General features: G+C 38.8%; 3 protein-coding genes across 5 annotated transcripts in view; all 3 read left to right on the plus strand.

Moving 5' to 3' along the window:
• The window catches only part of slc11a2 (solute carrier family 11 member 2), a 16,513-nt gene extending 15,962 nt beyond the window's left edge, over window positions 1–551 (plus strand). For both annotated transcript variants that reach the window (XM_042733513.1, XM_042733514.1), the window contains exon 17: window positions 1–551. This exon is cut by the window's left edge and continues 719 nt beyond it. The gene's annotated coding sequence lies outside the window, so the exon portion shown is untranslated.
• Window positions 552–753: 202 nt separating this feature from the next.
• npffl (neuropeptide FF-amide peptide precursor like) lies at window positions 754–4,572 on the plus strand. Of its 2 annotated transcripts, XM_042733516.1 has the most exons (4): window positions 754–886; window positions 3,122–3,421; window positions 3,636–3,757; window positions 4,175–4,572. In XM_042733516.1, exons 1-4 carry the CDS (start codon window positions 851–853, stop codon window positions 4,293–4,295), a joined length of 579 nt encoding a protein of 192 aa, XP_042589450.1. In that variant the 5' UTR covers window positions 754–850; the 3' UTR covers window positions 4,296–4,572. The 2 variants fall into 2 exon arrangements, with proteins under 2 accessions (XP_042589450.1, XP_042589451.1); XM_042733517.1 differs by lacking the exon at window positions 754–886 and having other exon boundaries at window positions 2,646–3,421.
• A 2,547-nt stretch (window positions 4,573–7,119) lies between these two features.
• On the plus strand, window positions 7,120–16,914 carry alas1 (aminolevulinate, delta-, synthase 1). The gene is made up of 11 exons (XM_042733518.1): window positions 7,120–7,279; window positions 9,178–9,392; window positions 9,475–9,636; window positions 10,808–10,933; window positions 11,026–11,248; window positions 11,374–11,558; window positions 12,915–13,094; window positions 13,174–13,338; window positions 14,285–14,553; window positions 15,617–15,779; window positions 16,593–16,914. The coding sequence occupies exons 2-11, from the start codon at window positions 9,197–9,199 to the stop codon at window positions 16,751–16,753; spliced, it is 1,830 nt and encodes a 609-aa protein (XP_042589452.1). The 5' UTR covers window positions 7,120–7,279; window positions 9,178–9,196; the 3' UTR covers window positions 16,754–16,914.
• Window positions 16,915–18,398: the final 1,484 nt, after the last annotated feature.

An 18,398-nucleotide genomic window follows, 5' to 3' on the forward strand; every position in this document is an offset into this window, starting at 1 on the left:
TTTTTTATTTTTATTTTTTCCATTTCAAAGATTATCTTATCATTGGCTGTTTCTTTAGGTGCATCACTATTTCAAACTTGTTTGCTGAACAGATTTGTTGTCATTTAACTGTACTAACAAGAGTTTCTGAACAAAATAAAAAGCATTACAGTTTATGCAGCTGTAAAAAAAAAAAAAAAAAAACGAAATCACAAAAGTGCCTTTAAATTCCTCATTGTATTGTCTGGTGTGATGTCTTCATTAGGAGACGTGACTGTCATCGAAAGTTTCCCTTCGTGCCAGATTATTTAATTGAAAAGATATTGATTTACTGTTTCTCCGTTTTTGTGTAAGTGTAGATGTTATGTTGGTGTGAGGCAGATACTTGTCTTCTGCTGTTCTGCTGTATGTTTGAAACACATTCCATGCTGTCAGTAATTCAGCTGAGAGAGAGAACGCCTGAGATGTATTTGTTTTAAGACATGAATCTTATGAAAGCTGATGAACTTGAGTCTGTACACACTGTACATGTGTAGCTGACAAATAAATAAAAGCCCAAAATGTAATCTTCATGAAGTATGATGTGAAATGTTTTAGTGCTACAGAAACAATTTAAGGATTGAGTGCAAACAAACCAGAGTGAGCATACTCTGGCAAAGACAGATCATGTTCCCAACACTGATCCTTGAGGCACCCCAACGCTGCACGTTTTGCATGTCTCCTTAATCAGACACACCTGATTCAGATCATCAGCTGATTAGTAGAGACTCCAAGATCTGAAATTGGTGCGTCAGAGAAAGGAGACTTGGAAAATGTGCAGCGTCGGGGTGCCTCAAGGATCAGTGTTGGGAACCACTGATTTAAGTTACATATGAGTGTCTATACATACAAGCATCTGAACTCTAGAGCAAGTGCACTTTAAGTCAACTATTTTATTTATTTATTTATTCTTTAAGTCCGTCTGTTTGTCTCTTGGGTGTCAGTTTTAATTTCCGATCTGCCTTAAGCAGGCGAGTATGCAGATTTGAATGGGATGTTAATATACAGATGATGAAACTTCAGTCTGTTTCTAATCATACAGACACACGAGTTTGAGTTAAACGTGCCTAATAAAACAGTCTCAGATTAGCTTCATGATTTCCCATTACTCATGCACACTGAGGTATTTTGTGTGCTACCCATATTTGTATACGTCACTGATCTTTAACACAAGGTAAAAGATTGAATACGCGATTTGACTGCATCACTTATAAGGAATAGAATCATATGTGGCATTAAAAGTTCATGCAAGACTTGCGTGAGGCAGAGCTCACATTGGAAAAAGTGAGGGCCAACGAGAAAACGTCAAATCAAATGAGAAGTTGAATTGGTTGATGTGAACAAGATAAGCAGTGTCAAATAGAGGAGGAAGACCAGGATGGATGGATGGCCTAAAGAAAGAAGTGAGGTTCCAAACCAGATTCAGGCATACTGGACTTTCAAAGAAGAAATAAGCTTCACATAAGCACTTTTCAAATTGGCAAAGCTCATTGTTCCAAGCAAATTGAGACATGAAATGCTGATGAAAATTCATGAATCACATCTTGGAGAGCCAGGGATCTTCTGTATTTCTTAATTGAAGAGTTTGTTTCCCAATGTCCTGTGTGTAATACATACAAGAATAGCAATCCAAAAGAGCCAAGGATATCACATCCAATACCAGGAAGACCTTGGTCAAAATTCGGCAGACATCTGTTCCATTTCAATAATACAGATTACTTACTGACTGTTGAGTATTACTCCAAATTCCCAGAAATCAGCAAACTGTCTGACACAACTGCTCGGAGTGTAATTGTGGCCATGAAGTCCATGTTCACGAGGCATGGTCCACAGTGCACCAGCACAGAGTTCAGTGACTTTGCAAAAGTGTGCCAATTTGAACATGTGACGTCCAGGCCAGGACACACGAGCAGTCCAAACCATACAAAACCTGTTAAAGAAAGCTCAAAAGTGACCCTGACATTGCCTTGCTGGAATACAGAAACACACCATGGATGATATCACGGTTCCAAGACTTCTAAAACAATATTCATAAGCTAATGTATCATCATTTTACAATAAGGATAAAAATCTATTCAGATTTTTCAAAGCATATGTTAACTTTAAGTTAAACTTACAATAATCACATCTTTTCACAGGGGTACACATAAGTGATTGGACTATATATCGCCTTTATTTGTCTTTGAGATCAGCTGTAGAGATTTCTGAGTCAATAAAAGTTCAGCAGCTAAGTGATCATTTCTGGTGAGCTATTAAGAGTCCGGTCTAGTGTAAATCTTCATCAGTCGGCTCTAAAACACAAGTGCTCTCCTGAGAGACGCCGCGTGCAGTGGCTTTAGAGACTAACATGTTCCTGTTCACTGGAAGAAGCTTTCATCTAAAGAGTCTCTCACTTATAGCTTTCGGAATCGAACCCATGGCCTTGTGTTGCTGGCAGTGGTGCCAGCAGTTGAGCTGCAGCATCAGTTTCATTCATGATGTCCTGAAGATGTCTAGATGAATACTAGTTTTTTTTTTAGACCCCACTGTGTCGTTAACACTCGTTTGTTTGTTTTTCTGTTTTATTCACATAGGTTTAGTCATTTTGGTGTAAAGAAAAATTTATTTTGCAAATGTGGCCTTTTAAGACAGAAATGTAATCTGATACACCTCAAACACACATCTGCTCTTCAGTCTGTAATCCGATTTGTAGTCATGGTTGTTAATGGAAGTGTTGCGTAGATTCGTCCCTGATGACATGAGCAGCACTTTAATGGCAGATCCCAGCGTGTGTGTGTGTCAGGCTTCAGCTAGTTAGCAAACACTGTAACAACCTCGTCATGAGGGCAAAATTATATTTTTCTATTGATGAGCATTCAAAAGTTGCTGTTTATTCTACCATTGATGTGAGCTCCTGGGAGCCGAGCATCAGTCGCTGAGATGAATGAACGTTAACAGATAAAGTCTTCAGTCACAGCAGATATCTTCTAGAGATTCTGACCATGTCATCAGAGTGTCGTTTTTCCTGACTGATATGAGGAAAGCAGGAGCTGGCTAGTGTATTTGCTGAGCTGTTAATGAGATTGAATGAGCGTGTTGATCTCCTGTGGGATCCATCATACAGACCATCACCAATCCCAGCATCACAGATGGACCCTCTTCTGTCTCTGGGGACAAACACTCTCTGTATTTAAGGCCAGTCTCCAGATCTGCTCCACACACACTACTAAACCAGTGCAGGTCCAGCGGGTGTAGTAGTACTGTAGTGATGGAAGCGGGCGTGTGGTTCATGCTGCTGGGTGTGCTGCTGGTCATGACTGATATGGGCCAGTCCATCCCCAAAGACAGCATGCTGGAGCAGAGCAAACTCCTGCTGGAGACACGCGAGGACACAGACAGAGACAACATGCTGGAGAGTCGAGTGGTGAGACACACACTTTTCTATGTTTGATGGTATAAGTTCAGAAGTGCATGACAGCAGGTAGATGCCTTCGGCTGTAAAATATATCATACATTTAAAAAAAAAGTTCACTACAGCTTCCTTAGTCGTAGCATATCAGACTTGAGACTTTCAAGTAAAAGAGCAGCATGAGTGTATGTGAAGGAGGGAGATGCTGACTCTCACTGATGTGTAACAGGCCTCTGAGGAGCAGAGGGATCATCTTCTGGAGGATCGTCTTCTGGTAGAAATGTTGGGCTCTTTACTCCACGGCTCTCAGAGATACGAACGCAACCCTTCAGTGCTGCACCAACCACAGCGGTGCGTATAGTTTAAAGAAACATATTGCATGACAGGTAGAGATGTGTGTAGCAGTGGTGGGAAACATCTCAGTAATGTTAGAAGTGGAAGGGGCCCAAGACCGAACCCTGAGGTACCTCAGTGGTTAGTTCATGTGGCGTAGACACTGCTCACCTCAAACAAACTACCCTGAAAGTCCTGCCGGAGAGGGGGCAATGATGTTTGTGTCACTGTCAGTAGAAAAGAAGATCTGGTGGTTTACTGTGTCAAAGACAGTGTATAACTGGATCCCTGTTCAGCAGGACCATAACATTTACACCGTTTTTAACATTTCAGTGAGTATGGAAGATTGTGGGTGGTCTTGTAAGATATTCTCTGCCTTGAAGATGACAGAAATATCCACAGGATTTACTTTGGTGTTATTCTTTTGCACTGCAGGTTTGGTCGGGGGACTCAGAGCGGCTTGTCCACAGAGGAAAGGATACAGTCTCGTGACTGGGAGACTGTTCCTGGACAGATATGGAGCATGGCTGTGCCACAAAGATTCGGCAAAAAATAACACCACCCAGAGTGAGGTCTTTAGAGTTTTGTAATAAGTAGATCTGAAACATCTATAAGAATCTCATTCTCCAAGGCAGTCAGTCACTCTTCTGCGCATTTCATCAAACCCTGTGATAGTAATTATAACACACCAAAACAATAATATTTAAATGTAGTAAATATGTGAATGAGTGAAAGGAAATAGACATATGAGAGCAGGTTGTGATTATTCATCCACTGTAAATCCTGTGTGTTGTGTACTGTATTTTCTGTGTATAAATAAATGATAAGAGACATTTCTGGTCGTTCTTATTCTTGAAATTTTGCCTTTCTTTCTAGCTTTCTTTTTAGCAAACTTACTAAACATGTTTTGCTAGAGAAATGTCATGGGCTATTCAAGCTTTTTTTAAATGTGATAAAATGATGCATTTTTTATGTATATGATTTAATTACTGTGATAATCTCTATGCAGCATTTAAAAGTTAGTTAGTAGTGATAACTACCAGCAAACACATATTTCCTCACAATGTCTATGGATTACAGTCCTGCTTTGTTTGGCACACTGAATTAATTTGTTCTTTGAGCCAAAGAAAAATGTGTTTATTAATATTCCAAAGCACTGAGAGTGATACATGTAGTTTTCAGTTCCAATTACTGAACATCAAGTTCTGAGTAAACATTAAAATGTCTAAATCAAAAATCTGATTATTTAATCTTTCAAGAACTACACGTGAATGAGTCTTAAAATTACTTTTGATAGACAGGAGTTAGTGTAAATATGATCTAGATTAAATAATATATATATATATCACATAAAACAGTGATATTCATGACCTCATGCATCCAAAGACCCACAAGCACTTTATTAACAGGTATATAAGTAGGATTTTGTTGTTATTGTGAATAAATCTTCCACGTGTTCTTCTTTTCATGTGTTAAACCATTATGAGATTCATCTGATGAGATTAGATTTTCACTCTTGTAATATCTTGTAATAAGACTTCTCTCTGGTCCTTAGTAAAAGTGTGTCCCAGCAGCTTTGTGAACAGGTTTTAGGAGAAAACTCTTAGCTAAAAACTTTTACTGTTATTTAAGAGAGCTCTTAGTTGTCAGATAAGATGTTTTGTGAACACAGGAACTGGTTTCCAGTCCAGTGGATGGGAGAGTCACACACTCACACAAGCGTCTCTGTGTCAGCAGAGAGCGCTCTCACACCACTGAAGCAGACTGACTGGAGGTCTGGACTAATGTGCTTGGGTCGGTGGACAGAACGGCTGTTGGGTAATGATTTGTGCTGACTTTATAACAAGGAAATCATGTCTCACTCCTGCAGCAAACTTCAATAAAATGCTACACACAATAATTGCATTCAAGATTATTAACGCAAATCACTAAGTGTGTCATTAACATTTTATTCTCTCTTGCTCAGGAGGTATACACTTCACTACATTCATGCATTTCCTGGGAATCAAACTCAAGACCTTGGTGTTGCGTGTGCTGTGATCTACTGTTTGACCAAAAGGGCATAATTTACTACATTTTGCCATTTAAAAAAAGGTTTGCTACTCAATATTCACAAGTGTCAAGTAGAAGGCATGCCAGATGACGTCAGGCTCATTTTCCTTTTACATCTGCTCAAGTTACAGATTACAGGCTCATAACAGTCTAATAATAATGCATAATACAGACATGCATTTACCTTATGCATATATACTATCTAAATGAAAAGGGCAAAAAAAAAAGAAGAAAAAAAGTGCTATGTTCAAATCAATAACCCAGTGGAGTAATTAAACTTACTACTATCACTATTACCATATTTAAAATAACAATATTACTAATTATAATATCATTATTTTTGTTTTACTTTGTCCTCTGTAGGTTTCTTGTAGCTCTTCGGTATTTATTAACAACAATAATAATAGTGATGTTTTCCTAAGTGAAGGTTAAGATAATACAAAAATAGTAGTCCAAGCGAGTCCGAGGTACTCAAAGTATAGTTTAAATTAACGTCAGCAGAGTTTTAGCCCACAGGCATGGTTTAATATTAGATCTCTTTCAGTGGCAGTATTTTGTATTCAATTGAATATTTCTTATCCAAATAGCACCAATATCGCTTCCTTTCAGACTCGATTTCAAAATAATAAATTAAACATATAAATATATTTTTATTTTTTTTAATTTAATAAATTAAAACATTTAAGCATTTTTATATTTTATCTTTTATTAACATTATTTTAATTTAAGAAATGAACATCCCTCTTTACTGACCTTACATCATTCCAAACCTGAATGACAAGAACAGAAGATTTAGGCAGATTTATGTTTCGGAACATTAGGCATCACGTGTTACTTATTTTTAGCCTCTTTCATATACTTTATAATACATAGCCAACTATATATCAAATCTCACATGCACTTTTGGAGAATTAGCCGATATAAACACTAGCATCATGTTTGAACACGATGTGCATAGTGTATAACTTGATACAATGAAGTGAGTAATGACCGTAGATGTTATTCTGTCTAATATGTAAACTTCTGGAACGAGTCATACGAGTTTTTTAAATGATTAATTTCACGTGTTTTATGCTAACTGTTCCTGTAAAAGAGCGCAACGCCAGACTTCCTTAAATTTCTGGTATCGTTTGACTTCCTCAGTGCACAATTTCCTTAATAACATAAACAGATCTTAGAGATAAGAAGAAATAATAAGCTACCAGAAAACAATCAGAATGTTTTTTAATAAGAAGAGGGTTTCCAGGAAGGAAAAGGGCGTGTCTGCGCTGCTGACGACACAGTGACGCGAGTCTCGCGAGATTTGGTGGCCCCGGGATTTAATATAACCGCGGCGCGTCCGTGTGTCCTCTCGTTCGTCCTCAGTGCAGGATAACGATACTCTCGCTCGCCACAGCGACAGATTCAGGCCAAAGACACCGCAAATACTGCCCACCGACAGCGAGACACCCAAAGTGCGAGAAAACAAGCATCTCAGACATACGTGAGGTGAGTACCGTAACGGCGCGTTCAGTGAGGGACGTGTCTCGCGCTCGCGTCGCGGTTTCACCTCATTCTCATTTGATTTCGGTACGTTAACCGTAAACCTGTCAAAGTCTTCGCTTTAGTGGTGGATTATCTTTAAATATAGATCTAGTATTTAGATACTCAACCGAGTGAAGTGAAGTGAAGCGAGAGCTAGAAAGCGTCCATTCAGTAAATAGATTACACTCCCTCGAGAAAACCCTGGTTTTGCTACAAAAACAAAAACAAATAACCTTGTTACTATAGTTACAGCAGGGTAACCACACGTTAACCGTGGTTCCGCTATACTAGCCGTAGTTTAACCATGGTATTCGTCGTAAAACTGTGGTTACACAAATGCTAGCCACTTTACTACAGTAAAACCATGGTGATTTCGTAAGGCTCGTCAGGTTTAGCTCGTAATGAGCCTCAGAAAGCTCGTGTGAGCCTGTAGTCCTCTCTTGAGTCACACCCATCTGAATCAAGACATCTGGGTTTGTTTGTTTGTTGTGATGGATCACCTGTGAGCAACATTCGCTTCTCATGTACTGCTGTCTGAAAGAGGCTCAGACTCCTGAAGGGAGTATTACTCTCACACATACTGATTCCTGTAAGACTGAATCATGCGTCTGCATTTATCCCCGAGCCATTGTCCCTGTACTACAGTCACGGCTCAGTGCCAGGTATGTGAAGGTTACAGAAGCAGACCGCGCAGCCAGTGCTGCTGACCTTTAGAGTCGGTCCTGTATGGGACACTGTGTGTGGACACACGGATTGGGACGCCGCCACCTTTAGAAAACTGGCACCAAAGACGGAAACATAATTCATGTGTTTAAAACTATGAGTTTTTGGCTCAAGGTGAATTTAAAGAATCTTCTACAGAAGTTTATGTACAATAAATAAATAAGAGTCCTGTCCAGTGTTGGGTAAGTTACTCTAAAAAAAAAGTAGTTTATTACTAGTTACTAATTACATCTTAAACAGTGTAATTAGATTACTGTAGAAATTACTCTCTCCTATATCCTAATCCTGTATCAACCTCGACAACATGGATAGGCATGAAAAGCTTCTTTTAATTATTTCAAATTAATAATAGATAACTACATAAATTATTCTGGTCACTCTTTAGAGTAGGGTCCAGTTCTCACTATTAATTACTGCTTATTAATACTTAGTAAAGTAGTTGTTAAGTTTAAGGTCTTGCAGAATAAGACATTAATATGTGCTTGTTAAGTACTAATACACAGTCAGTATCCCAGTAATATTCATGCTAATAACCAACTAGTTAATAGTGAGAATTATTCTCAGTATTCTTATTAACTCGCCAAAGTATTTAAAGTGAGAAGGGTGCATAAAAAGCATGCATTTTAAGGTTAGATTTTAAATTTTGATTTTCGACTATTGTATTGTGTGTGTGTATGTATGTGGTGTGTGTGTGTATAATGTGTATATATATATGTGTGTGTGGTATATCTATATATATATATATATATATATATATATATATAATATATGTATATTATATATGTATGTGTATGTATTGTATATGTTCTACAGTCTATATACAGTATTAAGTTCAATTACATAAGACGTAACTGTAATTAAATTACAGAAAAAATAAGAGTAATCCCTTACTTTACATTTTTAAGGGACTAATTACTTAGTAGCTAGTTACAGCCAACACCGGATCTGTCCAAACTGTTGCTGTATAAAATTAGAAGCACACAATGCCCTAGAATATCATTATATGCTTCAACATTAAGATTTGTACTCGTGGAAATTACTAAAGTAATCAAACCAGGTCATTAGAAGGGGGTCCCAATACTTTTGTCTATATGGCGCAGGTGACCGTTTGAATGACCCTCTGTTGTGTTTCTTTCCAGACTCTCTGGACAATCAGTCATGGACGCCATCATTCGCTGTCCGTTCCTGTCTCGTGTCCCTCAGACCTTCCTGCAGCAGGCGAGAAAGTCCTTGGTGGCGTACGCCGTGAAGTGTCCTGTCATGATGGACCTTGCGTCGAGGCCGCTGGTGCGCTCGCTCTGCTCCTCGTCCTCCAGCTTCCAGAAGAGTGAGAGCACTCCTCCAGCCGGCGAGGGTCAGTGTCCGCCGCCCGTTGTGCGTGAGTTCAGTGCATTTGCTTGCCTTGCTGAAGAATGTCCCTCTGCTCTTTGCATTAGAAGCCAAAGAGGCGGCCAGAGTGCACCCCGTGCCGCCCGCCGGTCAAGCGTCCAGATGCCCATTCCTGGCGGCCGAGATGGGGCAGGGGAACAGCGGCGTGGTGCGTCAGGCCAGCATGGCGCTTCAGGAGGACGTCTCTGAAGTCCGCACCATGAGCAAAGGTTTGTGAGGAAGTGTTTTAGTGTGTTTGGCTCCACTGTGGTTTACTGTATGTTAGGAGGGTTGTGAAGTAATACGTTTACAAAACCGTTTGGTCAGAGGCCTTTCTGAGCGGCCTGTCAGACCAGATGATGTGCCTGCGCGATTTGGGGAAGAAATGCTATTTGCAATTTAAAAAGAAATAATCACTATAACATTTAAAAATTGAGTACTTGAGAAAAAATTATTATTATTTCTAAAAATATAAAAAATAAAAAAAAAATAAAAACAAAATACAAAAAAAAAAAAAAAAAAAAAAAAAAAAAATGAGTACTTAAAAAAAAAAATTATAACTATTACTATGTGTATTTTTATTATTACTAAAAATACAAGAAATTTCTAATTAAAAACAGAAAACTAAAAAATAAAACACTAGAGAAAAAATAACTACTGTTATACTATTATTTGTGTTTATAGTGTTGTTATCACTATATAAAAACTAAAAAAAAAAATATAATAAAAAAAAAATACTAATAATAATTATAATTATTATTAATAATAATAATTGTTATTATTACTAAAAAATATAAAAAAAAAACCCACTAAAAACAGAAAATAAAAAACGAGTCTTTATGAAAAATAATGTAACTATTGCTATTATATTATTATTATTATTATTATTATTATTATTATTATTGTATTACTGTTAAATATGAAAGTTACTACTGTAAAGTGAAATAAAAAAAATACCATTTGTATTAAACAAAACAAATTCAAGATAGATTTAAACATTCCATGTTCTTTTTTGGAAACGTACTTTGCAAGAATGTCACTGCAGATGTTCTATACAACTCAAAAGTGTGTAAAGCTCAGTTATACAGTGATTTTAACACATAAGCACAAGTCATTCCAAACAATAGCACAGAGATATGCCAAAGGACTGCATGTAAACTACTACACGGGTCCATTCAGAATCACTAAACACACCAAAATACACATGAAAAATGAAACCATTCTGAACTCAGTGATCTAAAGGTGAACGGTTTAGAGCGGAAGTGTTTTATTCGACCTCCTTCAGTAATTGTCATTCAGTTTGTTAACAACTACAACTTTTCCACTTCTGTTGTTAAGATGCTTTAAAAACTGCTCGATCTCTCTAATCCACCCAGTGGACTGTCCGTCTCTGTTTTCCAGACGTCTCTCCGTCTGAGCTGAATCCTTTGGTGAAGGACACCAAGATCGGAGGAAACCTGATGAAGAAGCTGATGAAGCAGCGCCCCACTCGGGTCTCTCATCTGCTGCAGGAGAACATGCCCAAAAGTATGTGTTACACGTTACAGTGAAGGAACTCCTACAGTGACAAACCACTTCCTGTTTTGAAATGCCGTTTCACATTGGCTGTTCTCTTTCAGCCGTGTCCAACTTTCGCTACGACGAGTTCTTCGAGAAGAAGATCGAGGAGAAGAAAGAGGATCACACGTACCGCGTGTTTAAAACCGTGAACCGCAGGGCGACGGAGTTCCCGATGGCGGACGATTACACCGAGTCCCTGTCCTTCAAGAGAGAGGTTTCTGTGTGGTGCAGCAACGACTATCTGGGCATGAGCCGCCACCCGCGGGTGGTGCAGACCATAATGTGAGTGACCTATAAGGCCCTGCACTCTGACATCTCCAGCAGATGCTTCATGAAAAAGTCCTAAAATAGACCTTTTTTAATCTTAATTATAATGAGTGTGTGCTGAACTGAATGTCTTTTGACAGGGACACTTTAGAGAAGCACGGTTCAGGAGCCGGAGGGACTCGGAATATATCGGGGACGAGTAAGTTTCACGTGGACCTGGAGCACGAGCTGGCCGATCTTCACGGGAAGGATGCAGCCTTGCTCTTCACCTCGTGTTTCGTGGCCAACGACTCCACGCTCTTCACGCTGGCTAAGATGCTGCCTGGTGATTATTCCCTTTTAATGTTTTGCATGAAGAAAACAAAGCACATTTTGCCAAAATTAATGCCGCAGGAATCCAGTCGTAATAGAAAGACGCACGGTTTAGTTTATTACACACATACTGAAGCGTGAGATGCTGGCGTTGATTTCAGCGTCTGTCGTATCACTAAATGAGGAACAACATCTCCAGAACTGCTCTGAGAGTCACTTCATGAGCACTTTACCTTCATTTGACCAAAACTAGCGTCATATCAAATACAAACAGAAAACCCCTCAAAATAAAAAATTCAGTTTAACTTGAAGAAATTGTGACAGAAATGTAAGTGAAAGTGAAAGTGAAAGTGACGTGACATTCAGCCAAGTATGGTGACCCATACTCAGAATTCGTGCTCTGCATTTAACCCATCCGAAGTGCACACACACAGAGCAGTGAACACACACACACACTGTGAACACACACCCGGAAAGCAGTGGCAGCCATTTTATGCTGCGGCGCCCGGGGGAGCAGTTGGGGGTTCGATGCCTTGCTCAAGGGCACCTAAGTCATGGTATTGAAGGGTGGAGAGAGAACTGTACATGCACTCCCCCCACCCACAATTCCTGCCGGCCCGAACTACCACTCATAAATACATTATTAAAAATTAATAATCACACAAAATAAAAATCACACTATATTTCTAACATTATTGTACTACCACTCATAAATACATTATTAAAACTTTATTTTTTTTTTAAGGAATAATCACACAATATTTCTTCCATGTTTTAATTGTAATAGTAAATCCCTTTGGTTGCCAAAAATAATTTAAGACAACATTTCATAAGGCTAATGCAAGAATACATTTGTTTAATAAAAAAAAAAAAATGTTTTTATGCATTCAAATAATCAGACCAATAATTCAAATCATTTTAAAACAAGAAAACATTAAACACTTCATAGGGCCCTAAAAAAAGCCCTACAAGTTCATTTTTGTTAAACTTTTAATACATTGATGTTAAATTGTATTAGGTTTATGACATGTTTTTTAATTAATACAATTTAATTTAACCACTAAAATGTAGACCAGAAAAAAATAAAATGGAATAAATGGAATCCAAAAAAAATGAAAACTGAAAAAACAAAATTTGGGAAAAAAATTAAACTGATTTCATAGAAACCTACAACACCTTATTGCTGTAATGCAGGGAAATAAAAAAGCAAATAAAAATATGTCAGAAACATCATGTTTTTATATGATTCTCAGGAATAAAATGACTGTAAATCTGAAAAGAGGGTTTCTGTTCCTTTTGTGTTTGTGCTGCTTTGTAAGATTTGGACGGTCAGGTTTCTGAGGGCTGAGTTTCTGTGCTTTCTTCTCAGGTTGCGAGATCTATTCAGATGCGGGTAATCATGCCTCAATGATTCAGGGCATCAAGAACAGCGGTGCCAAGAAGTTTATCTTCCGTCACAACGATGCCAAGCACTTGCGAGAGCTGCTGGAGAAATCTGATCCCTCCGCTCCCAAGATTGTGGCCTTTGAGACGGTGCACTCGATGGACGGTCAGTCGCAGGCTCTGTGTGCTCTGCTCTGAGGTGAGACTGTGCTCCGGTGCTCACGCAGACTGTGTTTGTGCCGTAGGCGCCGTGTGTCCGCTGGAGCAGATGTGTGACGTGGCTCACGAGTTCGGCGCCATCACGTTCGTAGACGAGGTGCATGCGGTGGGGCTCTACGGCCCCAGAGGAGGCGGCATCGGAGACCGGGACGGAGTCATGCACAAGATGGACATCATCTCTGGCACTCTGGGTGAGTCTCAGAGACCGGAGACACCTTCTCTCTCTCACTGAAGCAGCGGGTGGAGACGAGCCCACAGGCCCCTACAGCTGCTTAACACAGGCCAAACCAACCAAACCTGTTTGTTCATGTCGCACCAGGGCCAACGGCTGTGATTTTACTGATAAAAATCATGATTGCGCTTTTTTTTTCTTTTTTCTAAATTCTTTCTAAATCCAGGTTTGCTGTGCTTGTTTGTTGGGCACCGCAATTTAGCCAAAATTTTGTTTTGGTTATATAATATGGCTAAAAAAGAACAATATTATTAATACTGTGTTATTATTAATAAATATAGAAAATGAGTAAAAGCAAAATAAGACGTTGCCTTTGTAATTGACTGTACATTTAAAATGAGTGTAAGAATAAATATTAGTATTATAAGTATTATTATTTTAGTCAAATTATAATAGTAATTTATTTTTTGCTTATTATTGCTAAAATGAATAAGAAAAACTGTTGTTATTTCACTGTAAAATTGAAAAATGTATTTTATATCTGAAACACTTATACAGTGAAATAATCTTGTCTTTTTAGTAGTTTAGGTGTTTTGAATACTAACCGCTTCACTCTAAAGCAGTGATGCTCAAATCTGGCTCCAGGTTACGCTCCAACCCTAATCAAACACAGCTACCTGTGATTTTCTAATGATCCTGAAGACATCAATTAGCAAACTCCACTGCTTTAAAGCATGTGGTGAACATGATTATTTAATGAAATCCTGGTCTTAGTGATTTGATAGCCTCACTAGCCGTAAAGGGATTTCAGTTGTATTTCGATGAATTGCGCGTCTGTATTTTGTTATTCATGATACTGTGTTTTAGCTTGTGGTCCGTGATGATGATCAGAGCGACCATCAGCTGTAGTGTGTTTCTGCGTCTGACTTCTCTCCTCTGGCGTGTGTGTGTGTGTGTGTGTGCAGGGAAGGCGTTCGGCTGTGTCGGAGGCTACATCGCCAGCACTAACGCTCTGGTGGACACGGTGCGCTCGTACGCCGCCGGCTTCATCTTCACCACGTCTCTGCCGCCCATGCTGCTGTCCGGCGCGCGCCAGTCCGTCCAGATCCTGAAGAGCGAGGAGGGCCGCGCGCTGCGTCGTAAACACCAGCGCAACGTCAAGCTGCTGCGGCAGATGCTGCTGGACACGGGCCTGCCGGTGGTGCACTGCCCCAGCCACATCATCCCCGTCAGGGTGCGCACACCACACTCACACTCACTGTTTTGGGCATTTTGGAACAGTGCATAAAAAACACAATAATGCTTGTGTTGAGGTGTCCTTGTTACATGTACTTACTATTATAATGACAATAAATTATGCATAATTACATGCAAGTAACACTAACCATAGAGTAAGTACAATACTTACTTTTACAGTAACTGTTCCCTGCTGGTGGAATGACCTGCTCAACTCAATCCTTATCCATCTTCAAGAATCAGCTAAAAACACATCTCTTCCGTCTTTAGTTGACCCTCTAACTCTAGCACGCTCTATTCTAATTCTATTCTTTATAAAAAAAAAAAATTAAAAAAAGCTTTTAGACTTGCATTCTAATCATTTACTAGTTTTCTTGAAAAAAAAACAACTAACACTAGCTTCTCTAATCTTTTTTGTATTCTATCTATTCCTTATCTTTTATTTATTATACAGTTAACAAAAGCAAAAAAGGCCTCTAACACTAGCTTGTTCTATTCTTTTTCAGTTCTATCCATATATATATATATATATATAACTTATAGCACTTGTGTATCATTGCTTTTTTGTTGGTTTTGATTTCTTCCATTGTCCTCATTTGTAATCCGCTTCAGATAAAAGCATCTGCGTAATGATTAAATGTAAATGCACATGTAGTTAGTTAATATAACAAAGAAACCAAAAAAAAAAGTGTAACCAAAAACGCTGAACGTCAAGATGTGCATAAATTAAAAAACTGAACATCAAAAAACCCATAAATTCTAAAAATGCACATTAAAAAAACATATGTGCACAACTGAGTAGCATGAACTTTTATCTGATAAGACCAAATGTGCCTAAACTACGATGGAAACCCATTAACAGAATAAATTCCACCAAAGACTCATCTGACTTTGTGTGATGAGACAGGATAACTTGACTAGATCTCATTGAAGCTTCTCCTTAGTCTCTGTTTTGTTTGTCATTTTAAATTAAATCTCAGTGAAATTGAATTGAAACGGTGCTCTGTGATTCACAAATGTTTTATGCGATAGTCCAGACTGACGCTAACGTGTGTCCTCAGGTGGCGGACGCAGAGAAGAACACGCAGGTGTGTGACATCATGATGAGCCGCTATAACATCTACGTCCAGGCCATTAACTACCCCACGGTGGCTCGCGGAGAGGAGCTGCTGCGCATCGCTCCCACGCCACACCACACGCCGCAGATGATGAGCTACTTCGTCGGTGAGTCCGTCTGCAAACCAAACTCAGATCAGTTTCAGGACTGAGTCCCGTGTATTATCATTACATGTGTGTACGGAACGGCAGTCACTCTAGCATTCGCAACCGTAGCAACGTTTTAGCTTCTTGAATTCTGCCGTTTTTGGGCTAAAGACTCTCTATTTGTCCATCGATTTGAACTAAACTACCACTGAAAGACGTGCTGTGTTTTGTTTATGTATTTAATCTTTATTTGTCAGTTGTAGTATTAATATTACAAGATAAGTAAAATCTTATTATTATTGTTAATATTATAGCCATGTACCTTAGTGAAAAATAAATACACTAGAATGTATCGAAGCACATTTATTTCATGCTAAGTATACTTCAGAAATATTTACATATTTATATGCTAAATAAAATACCCTGAAATTGTACTAGTGGTGACTGATATTATTCAGCGATCATATAATCCTCATCAACAATCGTGTGGACTGATATTATTTGTTCAGGTTTAATATCATACAATCCTCATCAACAGTGACATTAAAACACATTTCAGGTTTAATATTAAAGAATGTGCGTTGTGCACAAGCAGTACTCCAAATAAAGTTTAATGATCATTTCTATATCAGTACGTCTCGAGCGACGTGTCAGTAAATATGATAATAGAGTTGAACTAAATGCATTTTAAAGCTGTTATTTTTTAACTAGAGTTGCTATATAATCACACCGTGCATCTCTACACAAGCACTGCAACCCTGTGTTTTAAGTGTGCGTCTGTAGCGTGTGCAGCGAGCGCCATGGCTGAGTGTTGTGTGTGTTTGTGCCGCACAGAGAAGCTGACGCAGGCGTGGAAGGAGGTGGGTCTGGAGCTGAAGCCGCACTCCTCCGCCGAGTGTAACTTCTGCAGACAGCCGCTGCACTTCCAGCTGATGAGCGAGAGAGAGAAGTCCTTCTTCAGCGGCCTGAGCCAGCCCATATCCGCCTGCGGCTGACAGCAGCACAGACACAGAATACATATTTAGACCTCCTGATCTGTCTATCATGTATTTTGTTAACAGAGTAAATCACAAGTATTTTATATTTAAAGATGTTTGAGTGATGTAGGCCAGTCGTGTTTGATCAGTCAATCATTAATAAACTGCTGACACACACACACTGGCTCTGTTTATTGTGCGTTGTTTGTGCTGAAGCTTTGTGATGTTGACCTGTTTCTCGCTGCTGTTCGGGGAAGAGAGAGTGACCGCTGTGAATCTCCTCCGTAACTGGCACACTGACCTGGATCTGCAGCGGTCCGGTAACAGACGGGTCCAGGTGTAAAACAGGTGTGTGTGACATCACCATCTGACCCAGATCAGGGGAACTCCGAGGGCTTTCTGAGATGAGCGCGGGTCTCCTGTGATCGTCACATGAGTCTGGAGCGAATGAGCGGCGCTTTCCAGAAAGAGGAACTGCAGGGAACCGTCTGTGGCCATCATGATCGACGCCTCTCAGATGTCAGCTGAGTTTCCACCAGTCACTTCCTAATTTGGTGAAGTTTCTGAGAAAATGAGTGTGGGAAGCCATTAAATAAAATTACTTTGATTTGAGTCTAGGGCTGGGCAAAATAACTTGCTCGTTTCCTCAAATACTATTTGGAGTTTAACGAGTTCAAATCCTGCATAAAAATGTTGGTATCAAATATTTTTAATAAGGAATTTCATTATTTTATCATGAAATAGAATATGCAAACTGTAGATGTATATGGGTGAAGGAAAAAAAACATCACCAAACACAGCCACAGATGAAAAGTCTTGTGTTGTCAGTATTGATACGAGTGATACTGGCCTTCGTTAGTAAAAGATGGCATTGAACAAACAGATGTCAGATATTTAAAATGCTCTATTTGTTGTTTCCACATTCTTTTGGAAGCTCAATGTGAAAATAAATTATAAATTTTATTTAAAAAAGTTTAATTGATTGGCAACCCTATAGGAAACAGTTGTAAGATGCTCCATGACTGAAACAACAACAAGTGTGTGATGTTTGAGGATCCATCGTGTAACTGAGTGATTGTGTTTGTGTCAGATCAGGCTGTTTTGTGTTTGTCAGACAGATGACGAGAGCAGATGCTCCTGACAGAACTCGAGGGTCTAATACAAACCTGTCCGAGACATCGTTTTGGTTTCTTTGCTCAACAAATAAGGCTAGCACACACTGCCAATCAAAAGTTCAGATTTATTGTTATGTTTTTTAATAAATAATAAATACTATTATTCAGTAAGGACATTAAATTGACAAAAAGTGACATTAAAGACGTTTATAATGTTACAGAAGATTTATATTTCAAATAAAATGTATCGGTTTCCACAAAAATATTTGTTTTCAACATTGATGATAATCAGAAATGTTTCTTGAGCAGCAAATCAGCATAATAGAATGATTTCTGAAGATTGTGACACTGAAGACTGGAGTAATGATGCTGAAAATACAGATTTGATCACAGAAATAAATTACAGTTTAACGGCTGTTTTAAATTGTAATAATATTTCACAATATTATTAGTATTCCTGACTTTCTCCTCAAATAAATGCTGCTTTTAAAAACATGAAAAAATCTTACCAACCCCAAAGAGTAGTATTGTATGCTACCATGATTTAA

The sequence above is a fragment of the Cyprinus carpio genome, chromosome B11 (genome assembly GCF_018340385.1).
Source record: "Cyprinus carpio isolate SPL01 chromosome B11, ASM1834038v1, whole genome shotgun sequence".
NCBI lineage: Eukaryota > Metazoa > Chordata > Actinopteri > Cypriniformes > Cyprinidae > Cyprinus > Cyprinus carpio.

Bases quoted from the DNA above. Each gene is read 5' to 3' on its own strand.
- npffl (XM_042733516.1), top strand. From the start codon at position 851: ATGAGTGTCTATACATACAAGCATCTGAACTCTAGA. The intron at 887-3,121 runs GCAAGTGCACTT...TCCATCATACAG, and splicing joins ACAAGCATCTGAACTCTAGA to ACCATCACCAATCCCAGCAT. The intron at 3,422-3,635 runs GTGAGACACACA...GATGTGTAACAG, and splicing joins ACATGCTGGAGAGTCGAGTG to GCCTCTGAGGAGCAGAGGGA.
- alas1 (XM_042733518.1), top strand. From the start codon at position 9,197: ATGGACGCCATCATTCGCTGTCCGTTCCTGTCTCGTGTCCCTCAGACC. The intron at 9,637-10,807 runs GTTTGTGAGGAA...TCTGTTTTCCAG, and splicing joins AGTCCGCACCATGAGCAAAG to ACGTCTCTCCGTCTGAGCTG. The intron at 13,095-13,173 runs GTCAGTCGCAGG...TTTGTGCCGTAG, and splicing joins GACGGTGCACTCGATGGACG to GCGCCGTGTGTCCGCTGGAG.